The following is a 24,468-nucleotide window of genomic DNA, read 5'->3' on the forward strand; positions in this document are numbered from 1 at the left end:
TGTTAACTCGGTAGTCAGTTTTTACTAATTTGGCTTGTCCAAGTTTCCCTACCTTGTTGCTCCCACCCATTCCTGTTCTTGCTATTTCTTTGAAATTCTCTTGCAGGCTGCCACCTACGGCTGTGGAGAGAAGGAACGCGCTGGACACCTGTCTCCTGAAACCAGCATTTGGATCTTTACTGGGGTGAGTCTTCTGTGGGAAGTGGGGAGGAAAGGAAAGGGTGTGCTGATTGAGGTAGAAGTAGGCTATGTACATATTCTGGACTATTTTGTATTTTGGAAATACAGCTTTTGGGCTTGGATTCATTTGCTGCTTTTACTAGTTGAGGCAACACAAATTGTTTAGCTTGCCGCTGATCAAGATCTGAGCAAAACCCACAACTAGCTCAGCGTGCTTGCTGGTGTATGTACTGAATAAATAAATACTTCCCCTTCAGATACTGTAGCTAGTAACAGTGAAACTATTTTAATGATTGAAATACAAGCCTTTAATCATCCCCCCCTTTACTGTAAAACAAGCCTTCACATCCAAGACTGAAACTCCATCATTCTGCTATTAAGAACCTGGATTTAAAAGATAAAGATTTTTTGGTAGCTGAGTATTTCTGTAGCAGCCTGGGACCCTCATTTTATTAGAAAGAGGAGTATGAAATGTGAAAAAAACCAATCTTTAATGATTCTTCTCCTTCAATGGAATTTTAATTTTAATAGAATGTAATTTTAATGAAATTTGGGATTATTCATGCTTTTGTTCCTCTGATAGTATTGTTAAATTGTGTGTAGGTGTCCTCCACTGTAAGGTACTCATAGGAAGAGAAGCTTCCTTTGTAAAAAGCACTCTGATGAAAAAAAGAAGAGCTTCAACACAAAGGAGGTGTCTGGTTAAAAAAGTGCATCCAAGAGTTTTGTTAGGAAATACTGGGGGCTTTTGTTATTAGAAGCACAAGTCTTAAATGAGAGATCAGGGAACTGCTACAGGACCAGAAGCAGACAGGCTGTATTGTTGGCTTTGTGTTTTACCTGAGCAAACACTGAGTATGGCTCTGAGAAAGCTTGGGAAGATATTTAGACCAAGTCCTAGCTGAGGGAGTCTTGCGTATTTCCAAGCTCTCTGTCAGAGATAGTGTGTGTGAGCTTAAGATCTGGTCTGTGCACTTTGGCAGTAGCCTGTGGAGGTTGAAAGGATTTCTAACCTGGCGTAATTACTTACTGGAAAGGAACCAGAGCTAGAAGAGGTAGAATTAAGAATCTCTTTGCAGTAGGTAAATTATTTATTATGTCTAAGCTTACCAGCTGTTTCTGAACAGCAAGGCAAATTATTAAATTTATTGTGGGTGTTCAGTCCATGATGTCTCAAATTTAGCTGGTCCTGCTTTGTTAACCTATGGCCTAGTTCTTGGTGTGTGGGCCATGGTGTTCTGCTGGGTTTTGTTGGTGGGTTTTTTTTGTTTTTACTGTTAGTATCCTCTGAATACGTAGAGGTTAGAGTGAGATACTTGATTTGTGAAACTGAGAGGGAGGGTTTTTTTCACAGCTTATTCTTAATGGAGAAACAAATCATGTGCTGGCTGTCAGTATTTATGATCAACACTAGGTTTTTGTCACTGTGACTGTATACTTCTGTGTTAACATTTTAATACAAGATGTAGTCTGCAGGATTGCCATGAAGTCAACCAGTTCTGTGAGTGCGTGTCCACTTAACTCCAAGGTGAAGCCAGGGGCACGGTAGCATGTGGCAGGGTTGGGTCTACTGTTCATGTATTTGGCTTGACTTGGCAGATGTGGTAATAAGGGGTGCTATGAGATAACCCTTGTCTGTGGTCACTGTCTTTTGAAGAAAGAAGTGACCCATTCTTTCTATCTTGATGCTCGTAAGGTATGACGCTGCTGTGTTTTGGTTTGCAAGAGGATAATGTGTGGTTGTGGCAAACCTTGTGATCTCTGTGCCACGCTTCCCATAGCAGGGTGGCCCTGGCACTTGTGCACTGGGCTCCTTTCAGACACCTGACTTCTGCAGTGCATCTTCTGGCTTAGGCAGAAGCACATACAATGTACTGCAGCTGCTAAGGGGTGTTCAGTCAGTGGGACCCTACTAGAGTTGGTCCAGAGTAAAAAACCAGACGAGCTGTGTGTAATGTGGACATGAGAACTCCATACTTTTTTACTGTATGGACATACTCCTGTTACCCCAAACTACTTACTAATGTCAGCACAGCCATAAAGTGCCACCTGTTTAGAATGGGAGCACATCTCAAATAAGCTGATGTCTTCAGGAGATGGTATTTTCAAGTCAAAACATCTTGTTTCAAATCTCATTCTTATTTATTAAATTGCCATATATAAGAACAACTCTTATCTTTCCTTGCTGCCTCTGTTACATACTTTTCAAACCTGAAGTTAGTAATTATCTTCCTGGGTTATGTATTCTCTTAAATATGCTGTCTCATGGTATAAGCTTTCAGTTGTGCAATTTTAATGACTTTATAAAACTTTTTCTCTCACTCTCTACTTATAATGAAAATTATAATGAAAAATATAAAATCTTCCCCTTTTCTGTCACCTGCTTTCTTGTGTTCATGACTTTTCTTCTTTTAAAAATTGATAATACTTGAAGTAGGCTGAAGAAAGCTTTTTAAAAAGCAACTGCATGAATTACTGGCTTATTCAAATACATCTTGTGGATTTCTTACTTTTTCCCTTCATTAGTGTTGACAAAATATACCCGTTCCTGTGTGCTAATGATTTTATCAGAGTGGCGGAGTTCCATGGGAGCGATAAGTTTGAACTACCTTATGGAATAAAGAGAGCAGGTTTGTGTTCCCCATGTACCTTGTTTTTAAACAGAAATATCTAAATGGCGTGTAAAGCCACCAAAATGTCTGGCCCTGGTCCTTCCTGTTGACTGATGCCAGTCCTTTTCATGGGTATCTAGCAGTGACTTAATGTTTTCATTTAGTCCCTCTGACCTGGCACCTTACTGTTTTTAACAAATAAAACACCATGTTGGAGTGCCCCTCTTAGCAGAGAAGCTCCGAAAAGGTGGGAGTGAGGAAGAGTGGAGCTTATTCGGCTTCCTTTTGTATGTGGGTTGGAGTGCTAAAAATATTTAGCTAGTGCCTTGCTAGGTGTAATATTAGCTGGGTCAGTGTGATGGGGTCTGATCAACACCTAAGCCAGTAAGGATCCAGAGTCCCCAGGTTGGGGCAGTTTTTCTTTTTACTGGGCTGGCCTCTTCCACCAGGGAAGGTGTCACTGGGGCTGCAGGGGGTAGCCCTGCTCTTGCATGGCTGCTGTACGCCTGCAAAGTGTTTGCTGGCTCGTGCCTGCTGCCCGCATTGCTCAGGGCAGAGTAAACCGGGCTGGAGACCCTAAGGGTCTTAGTAGCCTGTTTGAAAAGGGTTGTAAAGTTGCAAATCTCAAAATTTTTAGCATTGAACAGTGTTCCTTCCTAGTACCCTGTGAATCTGGGCTTTAGACTCTGGAATTGCCTCCATCAGTATAATAAGGAAGGTGTGTTTTCCTGCACCTCTGGGGTTGCAGTGAGGAGAAGCACGTTTGGGCATGAGTTGAGGCCCCCTCTCTGTTGGAGGCATGTTGAGAGTCCAGCAGGTGCCTGCCCACCGAGGGAAGGTGCCTCTGCCCAGCTCAGGCAGTGAGCACAGGCTGGTGTGGTGCCTCCTCCCAAGATACCTCATGCTGTTACTGTCCCTGGCCCCTCCTCATGGGTCAAGGCTGCTGCTGTTTCAGCTGAAGGTGTAGAAGGAAAAACAAACTCAGTTAGGATGCAGGTCTTGGAAACTCGGTGCTTATTTACTGTGGCTAAGATTTTTTTTTTTTGGGGGGGATACAAATTGCATGCTATTTTCCAACAGGGGCATGTTCAGGTAGTAAAAGCTTCCCAGAAAGGAGCTCTGATAAACCTGAATTTCTTTGGCATCATTAATTGACCTGTGGTCCTAAATTACAAGTGTTCTTGAGTTTTTTATGCACAGTGCGTAAAAACTACTGTGTCTGAAAAGGCTGTGGTCAGGGTGGTATGCTTATTTTTATATTGGAAAGCACTGAACAGTTTCATTAATCTTATTTATATTTGCTTTCTAGAGCAATTTTTTCGTTTAGCCCTTTCAAGACTTCAGAACTGTGGACTTTCCAGTGAAAATGACAGGTGAGATGGTTTGTTTGTTGCTGTTTCTGTTCACTGTATTTTTGGTATTTAATATTTATCTGAAAAGGAATGTCAGTGGCATTGTCATGAAATGGCTTGTTAGCCAGGATGCAGATCTGACTGACAGTGTCCAAGCAATATATAACTGATTCAAGATTTAAATAAGTTGGGTTTTAAACATATATAGCACCAGCATTCAAGAATAATTCTTTTGTGAGGGAACTTAAATTTCCAGGTTTCTTTTTGTAAGTGCATTAGGAATTTGCTAGCTGAATACAGTCCCATCTTCCTGTACTGTCTTTTATGCCGAGGAAAGTGAAATCACCCCTTAAAAATTGAATGTGGCCTCCTCTTTCAAAGTCATTATTAGTGTAAGAAGATATTTGAGATAAGCAGATGCCAACCCAACGACTGTTTTTACACAAAAAGAAATCTTACTCATATCCCCGTGCCAGTGCATCTGCTGGCCTGCTATACACCCTTCTTTATGTGTATGCTCAGTTTCCTTTTCCCATGAATGAGGAGACGTAGGCAGCCAGGGGAGGCTGTTCCTGGCCTTTTGGGAGTAACCAGGGTGTGGCACGGAGTGGAGCATGCCTTAGATAACTCACTTCCAGTGCATTAGATTGCCCAGTTTAAATCTCTTGGTTAAAAGTCACTTCTGTGCTTTTTTGTTTGGTTTTGGAGGGTCTTTCTGTGTGTGTCTTGTTGTGGTTTGGGGTTTTTTTGTTTGTGTTTGGGGGTGCGGAGGTAGTAGTGTAGTAGGGTTGGCAAGTACACAAAACCCCTGTGTTTACCAAGTGATGCAAATGACTTCTTAGGTCTGCAGCCTAGCAAATAGTCTGACAGCCTTCCATAGATCATGTTAATATGCAGACTGCTTAATAGAGTTGACTGCAAATAACGCTGAGGTTGGCTCAACTTGGTTTTGTTTCTTAATCAGGGAGATCATACAGGAGATCGCTGCCTCAAGCCAAATGCCAGGATCACATTTTAAGTAAACCAGGGTGGAATATGATCAAAATAATTGGTGTTCAAGCCTAAGAATTATCTTGGTTTTAATACCATTTTCCTTTTCTTCACCTGCTGTACTCCTTCCTTTCCCCGTGTTTAGTATCTATTTCTAGAATGTTCAGGTTTACTCTTAAGCAGAGGGGAATAAAAAAGGAAAAAACCCTTATTTTCTATCAGGAGTGTGGTAATTGGGGCAGCTTATACAGAAGTGGCTGGCAAAGTCTGGTTTCTTGACTGGTGTTTGAAGGAGAATGCCAAACGTTGTCTTAGAAGATTCCTGAAATCACAAGTCAGGCACTATAATAATTTTGGCTGTAAAGTAGAGATACTTGCATAGTACCTTTTAAATGGAGGTGTCTGTCCTATAGATCAAAAGTAAGGAAATTGGTATTTATCCTTTGAGTGTACATTCTCTGAGATTATGTTTAGTGGTTCTAGGAAGTATGCTTCATTTTAATAAGTAATATACGTCAGTACTACTGAAACAAAACGAGAATTACTACTATTTTAATAGGCAGTAGTATAAGCAAATCAAATGCACAGTGACTTCATACAACATATTCTTTCTAGATCCACCAGGTTTTGTGTATAGCACTGTTAGGGCATGAATCACTGTAGTAAGGAATAGCTTTTATATATACATTTAACCAAGATACGGCTTTTAAATGTGAAACACTTTGGGAATTAATCCTAACAATATTCTCTGATAATAGAGAATTGTTAGGCAGCTGCCTAATTCAACCATCTTGGCAGAATGCAAAACAAATTTCCCTATAACTTTTCTCGGGGCAGAGTAGGGGAATCTGCTATAAAGTATTTTAACAAATCTTAGGCTATATTAATTAGCACCAAATCTACGGTCCTGATATAGCTGTATTTGTGTGCAGCTTAGGTAAAACTATACATAGTGAGCCACAAAGGATCTTTTTCTGAACAGTGCCATTTTCCAAACTTAGGTGGAATTCTCACTGTGTAAAAGTATAGTTGTCCAACACTGGAAGTGAACAGTGTCACTGGCTTCAGTGGATCAGCCTGTAGGAGAAGGGTTTTCCAGGCTAGGGGTATATCCTCAGAGTAACCTCTGAATACCAGCTCTACCTATATCCTCATAATTACTCACTAGACACTCTTAGGACTCCTCAACAGCAGTAAATTCTTACAGATGCGTTTACACAATCCTGCATCAACTAAATGTGACCTCTGCATCCTCCGTTTACCAAATAACCTCAAAGGAAATAATTTGAATTCCTCAACAGACTATGGGGGTTTGTGTTAAAGGAGTTGAGGTTGAGATGATCTTTTTCCTTTTCCAGAGTAACAGTATTTCAGTGGAATGTGGAGGATGCAAGCCTTTTAACCTTTAAAGGCTACATTTCCATTTAACAGTATTTTTTTTTAAAGGCTAAGAAAATGTTCTTTTAGCACTTCACCATATAGACAAAATATGTAAACTAATGCCCGTCCTTGAGATTACGAGGCTCTTGTACATGGCGTAAATAGACCAGTGGTTTGAGTGACTGAAGGGATTGCATTTAGATGTTGGAGATCAGTTACCATGCCATTCGCATCGGGATCCACTTAGACTTTGAAGTAGATTGCTTAACATCTAAATGCAGCCCTGTGGTCACTCAAACCATTCCCATAGCAATTGTTATAGCTGAGTTCTTTATATTTTTCACTTCCATTAATATTGTGCTGGTTCTGAGTTGGACCTCCAGGCAGTTCAGTCTGTTATATTTCACTTGCAGCACACCTGATGTTGTTTAAGGACATCTGAATTTATTTCTCCTCTTGGCAATTTATTGAGTTGGAGAAAGGGTGTTTACTCACTCTTTGGTGTGTTTGGTTTTTTTTAAATATTAAAACATTATGAAAAAGGAAACTTTTAAGAAGTGGGGTTAGTAAAATATCTGGAAGAAACTGCTGAAAATCAGTGTTTGACTTCTGTGATCTACAGTAAGTACAGGTCAGTTTAACATATATCTTTGAATACAGTCTAGCCTTGCTACATATTCTTTATCTCCTTTTCATAGGTCTGTTTCCTATGATATTGTGTTCTGTTTTTTCACTCTAGCACAAACCATTTCCATCGCTGCTTATCATTGTCAGTGGACTGCTGCTGTGGACATAGCCCTGTGATCCTAACTGGAGACACTTGAATACTGGGGGGGTGGCTCAGGGGAGGGGACAATTCAGAAGTAGCACACTCGTGCCAGACTTCCTGTTTGAGTTGGCCCACTTTGACTTCCTGAGTTTGACAGAGATTAAAAGCTGGTTTCTAATTTGTTTGGCTGTACTTATGACTGTATTAATGTACAATTCATTAGGAGTATTTGATCTGCTTGTTGACTTTATCCATTTCTAAAGTTCACATACCAGTGTTAGATGCTTTATTGGTTATTTTGAAGGCAGCTGGTAACTTTATTTTTGACTATGCATGTTACTAAGGGCACTGGAGTTTAAAAGCTTAATCAAACATATATTTTCATTCTGTTTTCCATCCAAGTAGTATTAGTCAGCTCTTAGCTGCAAATAAGGTCTGGTCCAAATCATCAGTAAGAGGGAAGAAACTTCAGATTTGACTTGAGAGCAGCTACCCAGCTTCTTCTGTAGTTGCACAAACCTCAGTTGCTCAGTTCTAAAGTCGTGTTTTGTTTCACCCTCCCTGCCCTGAGGTGTCCTGCTACATCACACCTGCACAGTGCAGAGAGGAAAGTTTTATACCAGAAGGTGTTTCAGTATCTAGGGATTGACATAGTGAAGAAGCTTCTTAAATCATAGCCTCTGCCAAAAATTGGAAGGTTTGCAATAAGGAGTTGATTAAGTTCATCTACAAGGGGCAGAGCAAGCAGCGCCTCTTCAAAGTAACTTTTTGGCTGCTTATTATGGTCAGAATAATGCAAATCACTTGTAGTGGTGTTCACATTATTTTTGTGAATTCACACCAAGTAGTCAGAGAGTATAAAAGAAAATATTCAGCAAGATTAGGAGCAATTTTTCTAGCTTTCTATTGAGACCTGAAGGTGAGTTCCTGCATGCTGTGTCAGTCACTGCCAAACCAGGGTGCCCACCAAGCATCAGGGATGGATGGGTGCCCTACTCGGGAATTACCACCAGGAGTTGGACTATGATTAGCAGTTTAGGATTTGCATTGTGGTGGTGAGGTTTGTAGCTCAGTTACCCAGCTGCGGCCACATAACTTTTGGTGACAGTTGATTCAGAGGTTTGAGATGATTGAAACTTTCAGTGGTTTAGAGGCATGCTGTAGATAACAGGAAAATGTGATACAGTCACATGCTAATTCTGTTCTTTCCCCTCCTCTCCCTCATTCCACCTTCATCATTTACTGATCACGGTCTTTGTCCAGTTTTCCTTTTTCCTTCCCATTTCTCCTCACTGTTACTTCTCTGTAGCCCATGATCTTTGAGCTCTAGGATATAGCTGCAAGTGACAAAGTGTAATTCAGCAAAAGGGTAACTTGTGCTCCCTTTCTGCCACTATAAACTGCCAGAGGCACGTGTTCATCAGCCTGCTTTCTCAGGGTGTCTTAAAACTATTGAAAAACTGATTGGAAAATGAACGGGCTGAAGCACTTCAGGAGTAGAGAGGGAAGGGTTTTGTGGGTGTAGAGGGCACGGGCATACTGAGGACAGGGCAGTGTGACAGGTTTTCACCCCTCTGATTTCCAGGGTACTGAGTCACATGGACTTGTGGCATTAGCTGGAAATCTTATCAATGCTTGGCTTCTACTAAGCTGCTCAGGAAACACTAGAGAAAGGTGTGCCAGCTTTTTCCATGTCACTCCATCCTGAGAGCTGCATTTAGCACCACTATTTTTATTTTTTCATATGTATATATAAAAATTTTTATATAGGCAACTCCCTCTGCAGATGTGGCCCTAGAGCAGCAGGTGAGAAGGCATCATCCCAGCATTTGTTTTGAAATACAGTGCTTTTTACAGTTGGCACTTATTTCATCTTTTTCTGTAAGCTTCAGTTTCTCAGCATTGCTTTGAGGCCAGATTTCTTTTCCCTAGCTTGCAGCAGTGCAGCATAACTGCATTAACAATTCTGTAGGAGATGCAGGGAGTTGCTTTGTACATTGGTCAGTCTCGGCTGGAACAGGCTGTTTTGATTAAAGTTGAACAATACTCAGCTGAAAAAAGTTTGGACTGTCTGTGGAGAAAGATGATAATTAGTCTGCCTAAAGTGCCCCACTGGGCATTTAATACAGATTATAGTATTCTTTGGGACACAGTCCTGGGGTCCCCTAAGGTAAGAAATGGCATAGAGCCTTTTTCTTATTTGCAGAACTGTGGGAGTGGGACCTTGGGGGGTGGCTTATCCTCAGTAAGCTGTGAGCCTGTTTGTGTCTGAAGAAAATACCAACATTTTTATTTTTCCATTGTTCCTGCTGCAACCAAGTTGAAAAGTTTTTGCTCTAAATAAAGAAGCATTTTTACATCAAAAAATGATGTGCTTGTTCTGGATGTAAACCTTCCCTAAAGAGGCAAAATTTCTTTTGTAAAAAAACAGTAAGCCTGCGTGTGCCTCTTCTTTTTTTAGCAAAGCACACATTTTACTCTCACTGAAATAAGACAGTAGAGAGCAAAAGATATACATAGAAAACCTGGGATAACTAGGAAAATCTTACCATTAGAATGTACTTTCATGAGTTCAACATTTGCATAATACCTTTTTCGCGTGCTTTTAAACTCTGAATATATTCTAAATTCAAAGGGAATTGCTATTTTGACTGGACGTAGTATAAGATCTAATTTTTAGCTCCATGTCTTATATTCTTAATAATGCTGTTTAATTTGAATCTGGTCATGTGAGAATGCATCTTAATTAATCTTATCCCTCTTATGTCATGACAGCATGCACTTCAGCGCATGCTGAAACATGTTTAGACAACACTTTCTAAATAGAGGGAGAAAAATCAGCATGATCATGTTAATTTGAAGAGTCCTCACATGTGTCATTGGGCTAAGGTTTTTCACATGTACAGTTCAGAGGCCTGTAACATAAATTGTGAACATAAATCTTGCTGATATAGCTTATTTGGAGATCTCCAGAGCTGTGGAGTTGTACAATATTGTAGAAGCGCCTTAATTTGAGTTAGTTTTTCCAGACATACTCTATCCTGGTCAGTATAGCCCCGGACTGGGACAGGTTTGAAGCCCTGTGGAAGATTATTTATCTTAGGGCACCCATATCACCAGCTGGTTAGATGATCTTAAACAGCAAACCACTAGCAAAAGGACATGTATAAAACCAGCTTTATGTGAGAGAGAAGCAATTTCCTGACTTTGGTGGTCCCTGAAATAATGCAGCTGCTTTTTTTTTGAAAGCAGCTTTAGCATGTGATAGAGGATTGAGACTGCTCTGTAGGGGCCAAGGAGCATAAAAGATACAGGACCTCAATTAGTAAATAAGCCAGCAAAATGCAAATATATCATTAATAACAATATGAAGCAAGGGAAGAAGTGCATATTAAAACTTCTGTTTGTTCCACAGTGTTGCCTGTCGACGGTGTGTTGTGGTTGGTAATGGAGGAGTACTTCGAAATAAGACGTTAGGGGAGAAGATTGACTCATATGATGTGATAATAAGGTAAATGGATCTTCTTTTAATTTTGTGTACATACAAAGAATTCACAAAGTTTTGCTGTCAGCCAGTAGCTTTGGAGTTCAATTTTACAGATGGAAATGTATAAAACTTCCTGGTTTACTTATTCTGTCACAGCCTTAATTTAAAAAACTTTAGGAAAAAATGGATTAGTTTTTTATTACACAGACTGATAGATACAGGGGGAAGAAGGATCCTCGTGTATGGATACATATGTGTGAAATGCTGCCATTGGGGATGGGTCCAAGCCTGTGACAGCCTGGAGGCCTGCATGTGCCCCTTGCTGTGAGCCAGCATCCCAGGCAGCCCTGCCTCTTACCTTCCACACCACGCCTGTCTTAACCCCAGGGCTGGCATGGGCATTGCTCAGAGTGGATTAAACATACATGCTGGGAAGTCCATCTCAAGCCATGTGTCAACTGGAGGATGATATTGGAAGTTTGAGGTGCTTTGACCTACCAGAGGATGCTGGGGTCTGAAGCAGAGGCATCTGGTAGAGAAACGGGGGAAGTGCTTAGAGAGGAACAGGCAAGTTGGGGGGGGGGGGAAAGTTCAAATGCCAAGCAAACTGAAAATTGGCTAATTGTAACAAAATTTTGTGCACATTAAGAAAAAGATGAATCAGTTTCTGCTTTGCAGGAGCTGAGGTGGTAGCTGATTAAACAGCCCTTCTGCCTGTAGGTACCCTGTCAGATAGTGTGTCTGGCCCTCTTTCACTAAAACCTCTGAGCTGCCATTTCAGTTTTCTTCAGCATTGTGTTGAATATTGAACAAAATCTCATTTTTGTTACTTTGCCATCAATCCTAATGCTCATTTTAGTAATAGTGTTTCGGCCTTCAAGCACTACAGTAATGTTACATAGAAAGCCTGGAGTTTGACATGCATTTGAAAAGAATACATGCAATTCTTCAGTTGTGGCTCCTCATATAAACTTAAAACTATAGAAAGTGATCAAGATAATATCCCCATTCTTAGGAAACTTTACTTGCCTGACAACTTTGCACTTTACAAAAAAACCTCACCTTGCACATGTTTTCACTGTAGTATAATGATGCAAGGAAGCTCCATGGTTTATTTTAAAGCCATTTCAAGTATTTGGGCTCCCTGTCGGTTTATTTACTCTTAAGTGGAAATCTTTATGTAGACTGTTGTCACACATTTAAAAACAACTTTAAATTCAAAACTGTTTGAGAAATATGGTACATATTTGTTCACTGTGAATGAACAAAGAGGTGGTGTTTGCATTCCATATTTAATGATAACTTCTGAAAAAACTCTGAGATATTCCCGTCTCCATACCTTGTTTTGCAAACATTTGCTCTTAAGCAGCATGCCTCTCATTCTGAGCAGTCAGTCACGTTGGCAGGAGTGGAGTGTACAGAGAATGCCTGAATTAGTCAAAGAATATGCAATGCACCCACCAAGCTGCAGGGTGGAGACTTAAAACACAGCCCCTCTAACACCTCAGAGCAGAGACACCTGACCTGCCTGCTCGCTGCTTATTAATTGGCTATATCCCAAAGCAGTGGCAGCTGTGCAAGTAATATTTAAAAAAAGAAAAAAACGTCCCCTCAAAAACCCCAAACAAACAAAAAAAGGCAAACATAAAGATGTATCAGCATCAGGTACACAGTCGTAATCTGTGTTCCTGTATACTGTAGGCAGTGAAGAGTATTAAAACATTCTTGAATGGCCTCCTGTATGACTCAGATCATCTGGTAGCCTGAACGGAGCAGTGGGTGCTTCTCCAAGCCAGATATTCTCTTTGGTCTTCTCCGGTTTCTGTGTTTGAGCCAAACTGGAGGGCCACCTGCACAAGTGGCACATGATAAGCAATTGTGTGATTGCATTCTAAACCACCTTGGCCAAGTTCCCATATGTTCTTGATCCCTCTGAATTAGATTAGAGGGTGAGTGCACCTGATAATTGCTCATCTACCTTGTAATGTGATAAGTAAATGCTGACCACTAAACCCTCCTGTACCTGGACATGCTGTCTCCCCACCACACAGTACTGACACATGGGTGGGGTGGTCACTGCTGTCTCTGTCCCCTGCAGAATGAATAATGGACCTGTTATAGGGTACGAAGAGGATGTTGGGAGGAGGACAACTTTCCGCCTTTCTTACCCGGAATCCATCTTCTCGGATCCAATCCACTACGACCCTAATACAACTGTTGTTCTCATCGTCTTCAAACCACGTGACTTGAAGTGGCTTTGGGAGATACTAAGTGGTCAGAAAATAGTGAGTTTAATTATTCGTGCACTTTGGCTCAGCTTACCACACACCTCTCACATGAAATACCTGGTTTGCTTTTAACCTTAGTCCTTAGATGGGGGGAGCAATGGATCTCTTAGTCTGCTTGATATCCCTTTCCTATAAATGCTTCTGTCCTCTTTCTCGCACACATACTTAATCAGTTCCTCACCCTAAAGCGGTTTTCCTCTTGGAAATACCTTTTTATCCTCTTCCAAGTACTGTTTCATATTCTGACATGCATGGTCCAACCATTTCCCAGATTATTTTCTTCTGCACACTTGGTGGAAGTGCAAAATAATGTTGGAAGGGACCTCTCCCTGATGGTCTTCAGTCCAAAACCTTGTTGAAAGAAAGCAGGGCCACATTCAAAGCCGTACCGGAGTCTCAAGGCATTGTCCACGTAAGCTTTGAGTGTTTCCAAGGATATTTCTTCAGCCTCTGTGTCAGTGCTGCAGCATCCTCACAGGAAAGAATTTCTCCTCATCCTTTCACTGTGCACCTCTGGGAAGGGTCTGATCCTGTCTCTTTTTGTAAACCCTACCAGGTAGTTGAAGATGGGCTGAACAATCCCAGCCTCCTCAGACCCTTCTTGTTTGCTGTGTTCTCTGGCCCCTCGGCCATTTTAATGGCCTTCTGCTGGGCTTGCCCCAGTTTGACTCTCTCTTGTACAGGGGGGAGCCCAAAACAGCATTTGTGAGACCACAGAAAGGCAGAGTACGAAGTACTTGAGAATAATAACTTCTGTCTACCTGTTCTTTACTGCTCTTATTAATGTGACCGAGCACACAGAGAGCATTTGCTGCTTCCAGGGCACACTCCTGGTGCATGTTGTCCATCAGGGACCTTTACAAAGCTCTTTGCCAGCCAGCCAGCCCCAACAACTGCTGCAGTGGGTTATCCTGTTGCAGGAACACAATTTGGCACATGTTTTTGTTGAGCTTTGGGAGGTTCAGCAGTCATCTTCAACCTTCTGCCCTTGGATTTTTACTCTGGTTAGAGTTGCTACAAAATGAAAATCAACTCTTTTATTGCTGTTAAAAGTGTTTATTTGCTTGCCTGTTACAGAGTGCTAAAGGCTTTTGGAAGAAACCGGCTCTGAACATGATATACAAATCTAGTCAAATCAGGATTCTTGATCCCAGCATTACCAGAAAAACTGCTTATGAATGGCTTCGCTTCCCAACAAGGTTTCCCAGAAAGGAGGTAGGCTTTTTTCTTCTGTGCCTTTTAGTTTTGTGCAACCAAATGTGTACTCAGAGGTAATTACCTCTTTATTATGTGGTCTATGTTAGAACATCTTGCAAGTTCACATTGCATGAGTTTGCGTTTAGATGGTCCTTATAAAAGATGGGAAAATGGAATCCAGAAAGAGAGTGGGTAGTCTTGTGTGCCAAAAATATTTTTTTATGGATTCTCTAAATATTAAATGAGACCACTTTTGCGGACAGACATGATACCTTTTACAAAATTGGGAAAATCAGCCAGACATTGGAACATGGCAGATACAAAGAGCTTCTAGAAATATTAAGGAGTCTTGAATTATTAAATGCAGGGTGCTTTCTAGTTTTTCTTAAAAAGGAAAAAAACAAACTAGCAAAAAAACCTCCTCAGAAAAAAAAAACAACCAACAAACCAACAAAAAACCCCACAAAGACAAAACACCAAAAAAACCCCACACACCAAACAAACAAAGCCCCCCCCCAAACCCCAGTGACACAGTAATTCTAACATTGCTGCAGTTTCAGGCTGCTAGGAGTGTGCAGGGACTAGGGAGCCCACAGGATATTCCAGCCCTGTGCTAATGACATATGTCTAGCAGCATTCTTGTGCTTACTGGTTTGATGCCAAGCATTGTAATGAGCTAACCAACAATTTGGATGTAAAAATACATTTTAACTTGTCAGTTTATGACTGAAGAATGTTTCTGATGAAAGGTAAAGCTTTAAGCTGGAGACCTCCCTTGCGCAGCCAGGCCTGACTGTGTGCTGCTGAGCACAAACACTGCTCCCTGGGGACACATCCTTGCACAGAGCTGCTTCATCGGGGGGGAGGGGGGGGGGGGATCAGCCAACTGACAGATGTGGAAACATTTGATAGGCTGGCACTGTGAAGTATCTACCACAACTTTTTTCTGGTTTAATCCTTCTAATAGTTGAGGGGGTTGAGGGGGGTTTTTTTTGCTTTGGGGGTATTTTTGTGCTTTTTAAAAAATTTTCTCTTTTTATAATTTATTTCTTTTTTTGAGCCTACTAGTGGCTTTTTCTTCCCTTATTAACTCTCAAACTGGAATACCCAGTTTGACTGCATGCTTGCCAGTGTTCCATGGCATTTCAGCTCTTCAGCTAAGGGTGGGAAGAAAGCAGCATAGTAGTTGGGCTCCAAACTATCTCCTAAAGGGCCACAGAACATCTGTTGCCTCCATGGCTCCAAAAATGCCTCCTGCCTCTTCCTGTGCTCCCCTCTCAGTGGAAATAAAAGTAAGACTAGTGCCGTCAGTGAGGCAGAGAGATGTGCGTGGTGTCCTGGAGCTAGTATGCAGGCACAGGCCCCTCCATCACTTTGGGTTCAGAATTGCAGAATCATCTCAGTTGGAAAAGCCCTGGAAGCTCCTCCAGTCCAATCATGCACTTCACCCTCACTGTTCCCAACTCCACCAGATCTCTCAGCACTGGGTCAGCCCGACTCTTCAACCCCTCCAGGGAGTCCCCTAGTGTGTCCCTGGGGAGGGCCGCTGCTGCCTTCGCTGTGCTGTGCTCCAGCCCCCTCTGCAGCCCAGTGTTGCTTTCCCTGCTGTCCCTGCCTTTTCCTTTAAGCCGGTCTCATGGTCCCTGCGTGCGCAGTTGTGTGAATCCAGCGAGCATTTTTGTTTCTTTGTTAGCAGCTGCGACGTGTTGGCAGAGCTGGGAAGAACAACTGTGAAATCAGATGTGCTGTCCCAGCAGCACTGAAGTCAGAAAGTGTTGCACGGTCACTGCAGGACTGTCTTGTTCTCATTAAACGTGACTGGCTGAAGAAATGTCATTACAGGCCAAGGGTATCAGTCTTTTTCTGGGGCACTAGCACCATAATGCATTTTAAAAGTAGAGTTGCTTTTTTTAGTGTATCCTTTGGCGGTGAACTTTGATAGCCAAAGGTAAACAGAGCTAGCTGCAACCTGTGATATTCCTGGTATTTCCAAATAGCATTAACCCTGACATGTAGCATTCCTGCCATAATTTTGGGGTCTTATTTAGTATGGACATTACGACAGAGTCACCACTAAGTTTATGATATTGGGCCCCCAGGGCAGAAAGTTATTTTGCTGACTGGCAGGAGCCCTGAGCAATAGTGTGCATTTTAAGTTGATGTTATTTCTGGAGTACTCCAAGAGTTGTATAAAGATCAAAAAACATTCTACACAAAAGGTGATGGTTCAGTTCTATCACTTTAATTAGGCTTACAGCACTGATGTTAGTAACTTTTTCCCGGGCATTTGTTCTTTCATCATACAATACAAAGAAATATTTTTCTGTATCAAGTGCATTTGCGTTCTCTCTGCACAGAGTTGTCCAGTACTGGTTTGCCTGCTTTGTTTTCAGAGGCAGATGAACTGAACCTTGGGTAAGAGTGCAGGAAAGCATGTGATTTTGTGCTCAGTTTGAGGTTAGATTGCAACTGCTGAAAGTGTGTAGCTCATTTGGTCTCTGAGAAAACTGTTACTTTAGCTAAGAAGGCTTAAAGTTTTGTCTGTTTCTGGGGAGACATTTTTCCCTCAGCTTTGTCTGTTGGTCTAATGAAAGAGTTCACCTCTCTCTACAAACCTCATCTCATTTACTTCTCCAGACTATTTTTTTCCACACCTACTGCTAAAACAGTCATGTACTTGATCACGAGTTAGGATGAATGGTTGTAATGAGCTATGCTTTTGTAAAGAAATGCTAATTTTTGGTTAGGTGCCCTTAATTTTGCACAGTTAAAACCTGTTTACGATCTGTTCTTGATATTTTATGTTGTGTTTACTTCTGAGCTATCTCACAATAGGGAGAAATAAGCAATTTTATCTACAGTTTCTTTTCTTCTTAGAATCCCAGAATCATCTGGGTTGGAAAAGCCCTTGAAGCTCCTCCAGCCCAACCATTAACCTCACCCTGACCGTTCCCAACTCCACCAGATCCCTCAGCGCTGGGTCAACCCGACTCTTCAACCCCTCCAGTGATGGGGACTCCCCCCCTGCCCTGGGCAGCCCATTCCAACACCCGACAACCCCTTCTGCAAAGAAATACTTCCGAAGAGCCAGTCTGACCCTGCCCTGGCGCAGCTTGAGGCCATTCCCTCTTGGCCTGGTGCTTGTTAATGGAAATAGTGGAGGAAGGTCTGAAATTGTGTTATTCTGGAATTTCCCTGCATTGAACAATTTCAGATGCAGCCAAATTTATGTAGCAGTAGCATTCATGCTTTTTTAGCTTGGTGTTATGAAGCTCTGAGACATGTCATGTTGTTCTGTTTGTCTGCATCTCCATCATCTAGAAACTTCTGAACACTTCTGCTAATTTAGTCAAATTTGACGGGGTGAGATGGTCTCAAATATGTTGAAGCCTGACCAGTTTCATGAAAGCAGGTTGCTGAGCAGGGACATGCAGAGATCTTCCTGATGACTATGCAGGGGGAAGGGCTACAGTACAGGCTCAGTCCTCACTAGGAACCAGAGAATCCCAGGGAAGGCCAACACGGCAGACATGCTAGTGTTGCAAACCCACGGGCAGTACCATGCTCCTTATGGGACATGGGGGGGATAAACGACAAAACCAAACATCTATAGAAGAGCCAGGCTGCCTGATTTCCGCTGTCTTTATTCTTAGGTTTGCTCTTCCCATCAAGCTGCCAGTTATTTATGTATGTGTGCTCTTTGTGTTTAATTTCAGAAACCCAAGCATCCAACAACAGGGCTGATTGCCATTACGCTTGCGTTTCACATATGCCATGAAGTTCACCTGGCAGGCTTCAAGTATGACTTCACTGACAGAAACAGTTCTTTGCACTACTATGGCAATGACACGATGTCTCAGATGATGCAGGTAAGAAAAACACTCGTTTATGCGGAGGGAAGTATAGCTAGTAACCGGGGAGGACAATTCAATGTAGGTAGAAGTGTGGACTGCAGGTCAGAAAGGCCTCCTGTGTTCTGGTTCAGCTGTTCATGAGTTAATATTGCTTGAATCTCTTCATCTCTACTTTTGTTTCTGAAAACTCTAGATAATGGCATCTGTGTCCCTTGTGCTACACCACATTCTGCGTCATCTGCATGAGATCTGTCCATGTGTATGTTCTGGTTTGCTTTGCTGACGTTATCCATAGGCTGCTCAGCTCTTGTTCATAGAGGTGTATTTGCTAGTGCTGTCAGAACACAAATAGCATTGCTTCTGTTTGCATTCTCCTTTTCCTTGGCACTCACTTGCACAACTTGTCATAGTTGCTAAACTACTTAAAAAAGAGAAAGGAAGAGCCAAGAGAAATGGAAGGAGTTAAGACCTACAAACTTGCAGTTAGGGAAAGAACTGAATTTCAGAAATTGAAAGCAGAAAAAGCAAAGCAGCTCTTGGAAGGGGGTAAGAAGAGAAAGAATTGCTTCCGGGAGGGGGAAGCCACAGCTCACCAGGAGAGGGAGCAGCAGGAGGCTGGCAGACATCAGGAATACTATCTCCTCCTTCCAGTTTTGCTATGGTCATGCCTCTGTTTCCTTTTACATCTCTGCTCTGTACTCCAGGCAACCTCATCTCAGCCCTTTGCCTTAGTGTGAACAGTTTTCTCTTCCATGTGTATGCTTAGTGGGGACTGTTTTCTCTCCTCCTCCCTTTCATGAAGAGAAAGAATAGGGGCAATGCCCATTAGGGGCCTCTGGTGTCTCTGAGGACTCCTAGGTGCCTGCCGCTCCGAGATAATTTTCCTCTCGTGCTGAACTCACTTTCATTTTGAGGGTCCTCTCTGCAGCTGCTTTTTTTGCAATGTATACCAAGCTCGAGTTAGTTTGATCACTGGTGGACTAGACACCCACAAGCTTCCTAAAATCTTGAAACTTTAAAAACCAACCCATCTTCTGTGCTATATGGATTAACATTATGATACCGAGTATTCTCTGTATCATGGGCTGTCTTCAAGCACCCTTCACAAAGATCAGAACAGTGTCTGTGAATCTCTGCTGTCCACCAAAGCTGATGTACAAACACCTTCTCAAGAACCTGCAGTGAGCTTTGAGAATTAGTAATTTTCCGACTGCTTGTGCTCTAAATGTGGTCATGTGGCTGTTCCCACTAAGCACAGGGAGGAGTTGGGGGAGTTAATAACAGAAGGAATTTTGTGAGACCACATCTCTCCCATTATTGCCACTGAAGGATCATCCTTTTTGGTTTGTGTCCCGATGGAAAACTTAATCTAGTTTTGACCAATAGAGTCACTCACTTGTTTTCTTGGGAGACTGTGCTACATCCTTTGCTAAGAAGTCTTTTTCCCAGAGCTTTCCTACTATTAGCATCTTCCAAGTATCACAGGTAATTAAAGGAAAGAACAGCAAAGTGATGCTTCTGGTAATAATTTGAATTGAATTTGTTTTATTATTCCCTCTCATCTCTTTAGAATGAATACCACAACATCAACGCTGAGCAGAAATTTTTGAAGAAGCTTATAGACAAGAACTTTGTGGTCAATTTGACATGAAAGCTGAATGGAGAAGATGAAGAACAATCACTATTTTCAAAATGAATAAAAGTTTTATTTTTTGTATGACATTTTTATTTTTTAAGTGCAGCTTAACTGTTTACTGTTTAAAAGGAGCACAGAAACCTCACCAAGGCAAAAGCTTCTTCTCAACCTAAGGGTAGTGGAGTGTTGCAAACAGAGTTAACTGAATTTCTGTGAAGCTATTTAATAATGGGAAGACCGTGAAACTTGCAGCTGAAAGTATCAGGGATATATAATAATGTGATGCACATTGTTTATTTATCAGCAAGAACTCTTTTCAAATGATTACTTCTCTAGAATACTTCTGTTTCTGATGTTTTGTCCTCCAAAAGAGTTACACTGTCAAGAGACTGAGATGACCAGTGTTTAATTACTAGAGGGTTGTAAAGTCTTGAACTTCTGTCTTGTAGTAGGAAAATGGCTTTAAAACAATGCCTATAAATCATTACTCTCTGTTTGGGAGAAGGGGGGAACATACAGAGTGGGCAGGTGTTGGTCTGCCCTAGTCCTGAGGAGGGGACATCCATCTTCAGCAGAGAAGCCACGGCTGCTGTGCTGGCCATTGACACTGAGCTGCTGCCTTGGCCAGAGGTGCAGACCCTTGGGCCTCACCTGTGGAGGTGCTGGTATTGACAATGCTCGTGTTGTACCCGTTTTATGGAAAACCATACTCCCTGTGCTGGGCCTCCAGTAAATTTCCCACTTGGTGTCTTGACTTAGAAAAGAGGAAGTATGAAGACTGAAGAGTTGTCCTAACTACCTGCATGTCAGCTACTTCCCCCAGACCACAACAGAAACATGAGCAGGGACAGAGGTGCTCACGCCTGAGTAAAATTAGTGCCAACGCTTGTTGGGTTCCTGGATCTCCTGAACAGGATCTCATGTACCTTTCTGTTCGCTCTCCAAGACCTGAGGTGTATTTTATCAAACGAGCACAATCTCCTCTCTCAGATGCTGTAATGCATTTCCACCTCTGAAATGCATCAATATGAGCAGTGAATGTGCCCGGTTTTGGCAGTGGAGTGCTAGGAAATGTCCAAGATGTACCTCAGCTGAATTGTCATTTGGTTTCTATTTACCTCTCCTGTCTTGACATTGAAGGTTTAAAGGATGTGGCTGAACTAAGTCGTTTAGCGGTGGGAACTTCCTTGGGATTTTAATTGAAACATTTAATGGGACATTTATGTTTTCTGTATTGGTTTGTCTCACAAGGCTGCTGAATAAGTTAAAATCTGCTTGAGAATGCCCTTGGCAACTGTCAAAGAAGAACAAGTAATAAGCTCTTCCAGTTCTCTCATGGGAGTGTGTGTATATATATTTTTAATTGTCACAGATTTGCTTGAAGATCTTGTTGGTTATCTTGATCAGTCACACTTAAAGCACAAAGAAGTCTACTTTAAAAATTCTTTAAACTTGGTAGAAAAACCCTTGCTACTTTTTCATAATATAGAGTTTTAATGTGTTTAGGAGCAGTGCAAACAATTACAATATGAGTACAAACCTCCAGCAGGTCAAGAGCATGGTGATTGTGTTTTCAGAAGCTGAGGATTACAAGAGTACTAAACACAATTTCTGTGCTGTGGCAATGTAGAGGAATAAGCATTGATGTGACCAAAGAGTCATCTTTCTTTTCCTGTTTCTCTTGCCGAGTGCAATAGGTATTTAAAAAAAAAAAACAAACACCTTCCCGTAGTTCTCATCTCCATCTTTAGCTCCTTGGCTCTGCCTCTTGGGAATTAGTGAGGTCAGTGGGATTTTTTTGGAGGGGAGGGGGTTTGTGTTTTCACCTAATGACTCCTGAGCTTTGGTCCATTTCAAGCAAATAGAACATATCTAAAATAACTCTGGATGTCATAAAAATCTGTGGCAGAGGGCAGGGAAGGACCCAGACATGTCCCCAGCAAGGGATGGGCTGTACCTCAGCATCCTGTGGGCTGGGGCTGTGGCCAGAGTGTGGAGGAGGGGAGTGTGCAGCAGGTCCTGGGGCAACGCAGCTGTGACTGATGGTGGAGATGGGGGAAAGCAGAATTTCTTCCCCAGGTGGCAGAAAGGCTCTTACTCGTTTTTTTTTTTTTTGAGTTTCCTTTTCGTGTTGTTTTTTTGTAAATGGACATTTCTGAGACTTGGAGGAGAAATTTGCTTTGTCTCTACCAGCATTTATTTCTTATGATTGTTTCAGTTAATTGTAAAGGTTGTATGTGACTGCAGCCCCAGACCTGCAGCAATTTCAACTACCGACGACAGGAATTCCCCATGAAAACCATGCCCACGGAAGGCGCTTTGCAAAGGTGGCGGCGTTGTCCGAGCTCCCTTTGCCTGGAAGCCCTGGGTAGGTCCCAGCCCCTGCTGAGAGCTGGGGCAGGCAGCAGAGGGGGCAGCCTCCTCCCCCTGGGAACCCAGGGTGACTCCGAGAGCCGGGCGCCCCGGCGCTCCCACGAGCTGAGCTGTGGGACCTCTCCCCGTACGCTGCCTGAGGGGATTTTTTCCCGGAGAGCTGTTGAATTTGCCCTCTCCTTGCAGTGCCTGGTTCTTGGGATGGGGCACACTGTCCCGGGTGACAGGAAGTAGATGGGGACCTGTGCTGCTGAGCGTGTGGTTATTTTCTCTGCTTTATTCCTGTCCTGAGATAGTCTTCCCACTAACTTAAACTGACCCCTTCTCCTAATTTTCCTGGGAGGTTTTCTGCTTTTTTTGGGTTTTATTCTGCTACAGTTAAGAGTCCCCCAAAAATAATCGGAAAAAAGTCTTTGTGGCCAGCAAATGATGTCAATCTGTCCCCCCACTCTTTTACTTAAAATAGATGCTTTTATTGGTTTTTTTTTGTTGTCTTACCATCAGCTTTTGTCTCCCTAAGACTTTTAAAATAATATTTGATATTCTCAATGCATTTAATATGCTGTCTACAAGTATTTATCCTTATCACCTGCTCCTTTGTATTTCTTAATAAGCCTCCCCATTTGTATGACTGGCTTATTTTTTAAATTAAATTAAGCAGTACTCCCAGGGATCTTTTTCTCCCACTTCTATGCTTCTGCAGGGCTGTCGAGTCTGTGTATGCCAAGGTCGCTGTCCCAGGGTGAGTGAGTAACATTTAGAGACAGACCTGTTCACTCAGCCAAGAGCTGATACCATTGATAAACCACAGGGCACCAGTTGGTTTTTTTGAAAGCACAGCTTGCAGGCCAGTAGCTCTTCTCTTCATTAAGAAGCAGTGACCCAGGTGATTCATTTTCCCTCACATAAGGTGTTTTGGTAGGATTCTCTGGACGCCAGCCCTGTTTCATCACTCTCTTCACACAGTTGTTTCTGCTGCTCTGCCTTGAGGACAGGTATCACTTTTACACTCCCTTCATGCAGGCAGGAACACCAGCCTACACATAGTGTGTTTCTGGGTAATGCTCACAGATCACAGTGTCTATTCTGACCAGGCACATATTTTCACAGGTGTTTTGTAGTACCAAAGACTTGCCTTGGGACTTTTCAAAAAGCAATAAATCCAAATACTTAGATCTTTTCTGAGAGCTAGCTGCTATTAAGACTTTTCTCTATTTTTGCCGTTCTTGAAGGCGAAGTCTCTGCACTGAAACTTTCCTTTAAAAACCACCCAATTTTTAATTGCAACAGTAGCCAGCGAAGCTGCCGATTTTGAATCCCTGGGTGCTGCTAGCTCTAGTTCCACATCTGGTAACGGTGTAGCTATGTAGGTGCCCAGTGTCTCCCGTCATTCTTCTTCCTGTATCAGCTACAAAGTCAGATGGTCTCATCCCTTCTTCCTCTGTCCTGTCCTCCAGCAGCCTGCTGAATTTTGAGACAGCAGCATCTTACAGCAAAGCTGCTCCTGAATTTTATCTGCCATGCCACTCAAAATGTTGCACCATCAGACAGACCCAGCTCTGAGGTACCAAAGTATGCACAAAACAGGCAGAATGACATGCAGCAGCTGAAAGCTCTGTTGGGCTCAGACTTTTAGGGGTTTTTTATGTTTGTTTTCTGTTGGGAAAATATTTTTTCCTCTGCTGTAATAATTGAGGTAAGTACAGAGATACTACTTAAGGAAGGTCATGAACTATTGCACTACATACAAATCTGAGAGTGCCTATAAGATACTACTAAATGACATTTCCAGTGACTGTATTGGTGGTGATAATACAGAATCACAACTTGGGTGTTTAATAATTAGTGTGTAGTGCCTCTTGTTTCCTGTGCCACGCTTTCCTTTTAACAGTGCTCTGGGAGGTAGTTTAAATACCTTAATTTTTAAGTGGCGTCTGATTTTTAAGAACATAGGAAGATCAACATCTGTTTTTGGTATTGGTAAATATTTGCCATTTGTCTTAAGTTTTATACACCTTTAAAGTGCCAGCTGTATTTTGAAGATATTCTTACGGTTGTTTCAAGTGAAATTTTCAATGCTACAAATGGAAATAGATTATTTTCCTGTGAATAAACTGTGTTAAAGACGGTGCCCTCAGGCTTATTTTTGCAAGGTCAGTGCTGAGTGTGTGTGCGGATGCATGTGCATGCCCAGCCCCGTTGTTAATGGTGTGTAGAGTCCGCACAGGGATGTGGTAGTGAGTTTCAGGACAAACTCTGGTGCTTGGCAGAGCAGAGCTGACAATTTTTGAACCTAGGTAGGCTGAGTTGTACTGTGGTGGAGATCTCGCTCCAGGCTGAGTAAAAGCAT

General features: G+C 42.2%; 1 protein-coding gene across 5 annotated transcripts in view; it reads left to right on the forward strand.

The window, feature by feature from the left end:
- ST3GAL6 (ST3 beta-galactoside alpha-2,3-sialyltransferase 6) overlaps positions 1–24,247 on the forward strand; it is a 46,982-nt gene extending 22,735 nt beyond the window's left edge. For all 5 annotated transcript variants that reach the window (XM_074897910.1, XM_074897926.1, XM_074897935.1 and 2 more), the window contains 8 exons: positions 107–184; positions 2,707–2,810; positions 4,102–4,165; positions 10,699–10,794; positions 12,869–13,055; positions 14,136–14,273; positions 17,972–18,124; positions 19,680–24,247. In XM_074897910.1, coding sequence (XP_074754011.1) covers positions 107–184; positions 2,707–2,810; positions 4,102–4,165; positions 10,699–10,794; positions 12,869–13,055; positions 14,136–14,273; positions 17,972–18,124; positions 19,680–19,760 — 901 coding nt within the window. In that variant the 3' untranslated portion in view covers positions 19,761–24,247. The remainder of the gene's footprint in view (positions 1–106; positions 185–2,706; positions 2,811–4,101; positions 4,166–10,698; positions 10,795–12,868; positions 13,056–14,135; positions 14,274–17,971; positions 18,125–19,679) is intronic.
- The last annotated feature ends 221 nt before the right edge of the window (positions 24,248–24,468 follow it).

Source organism: Athene noctua, chromosome 1, assembly GCF_965140245.1.
Source record: "Athene noctua chromosome 1, bAthNoc1.hap1.1, whole genome shotgun sequence".
Lineage (NCBI taxonomy): Eukaryota > Metazoa > Chordata > Aves > Strigiformes > Strigidae > Athene > Athene noctua.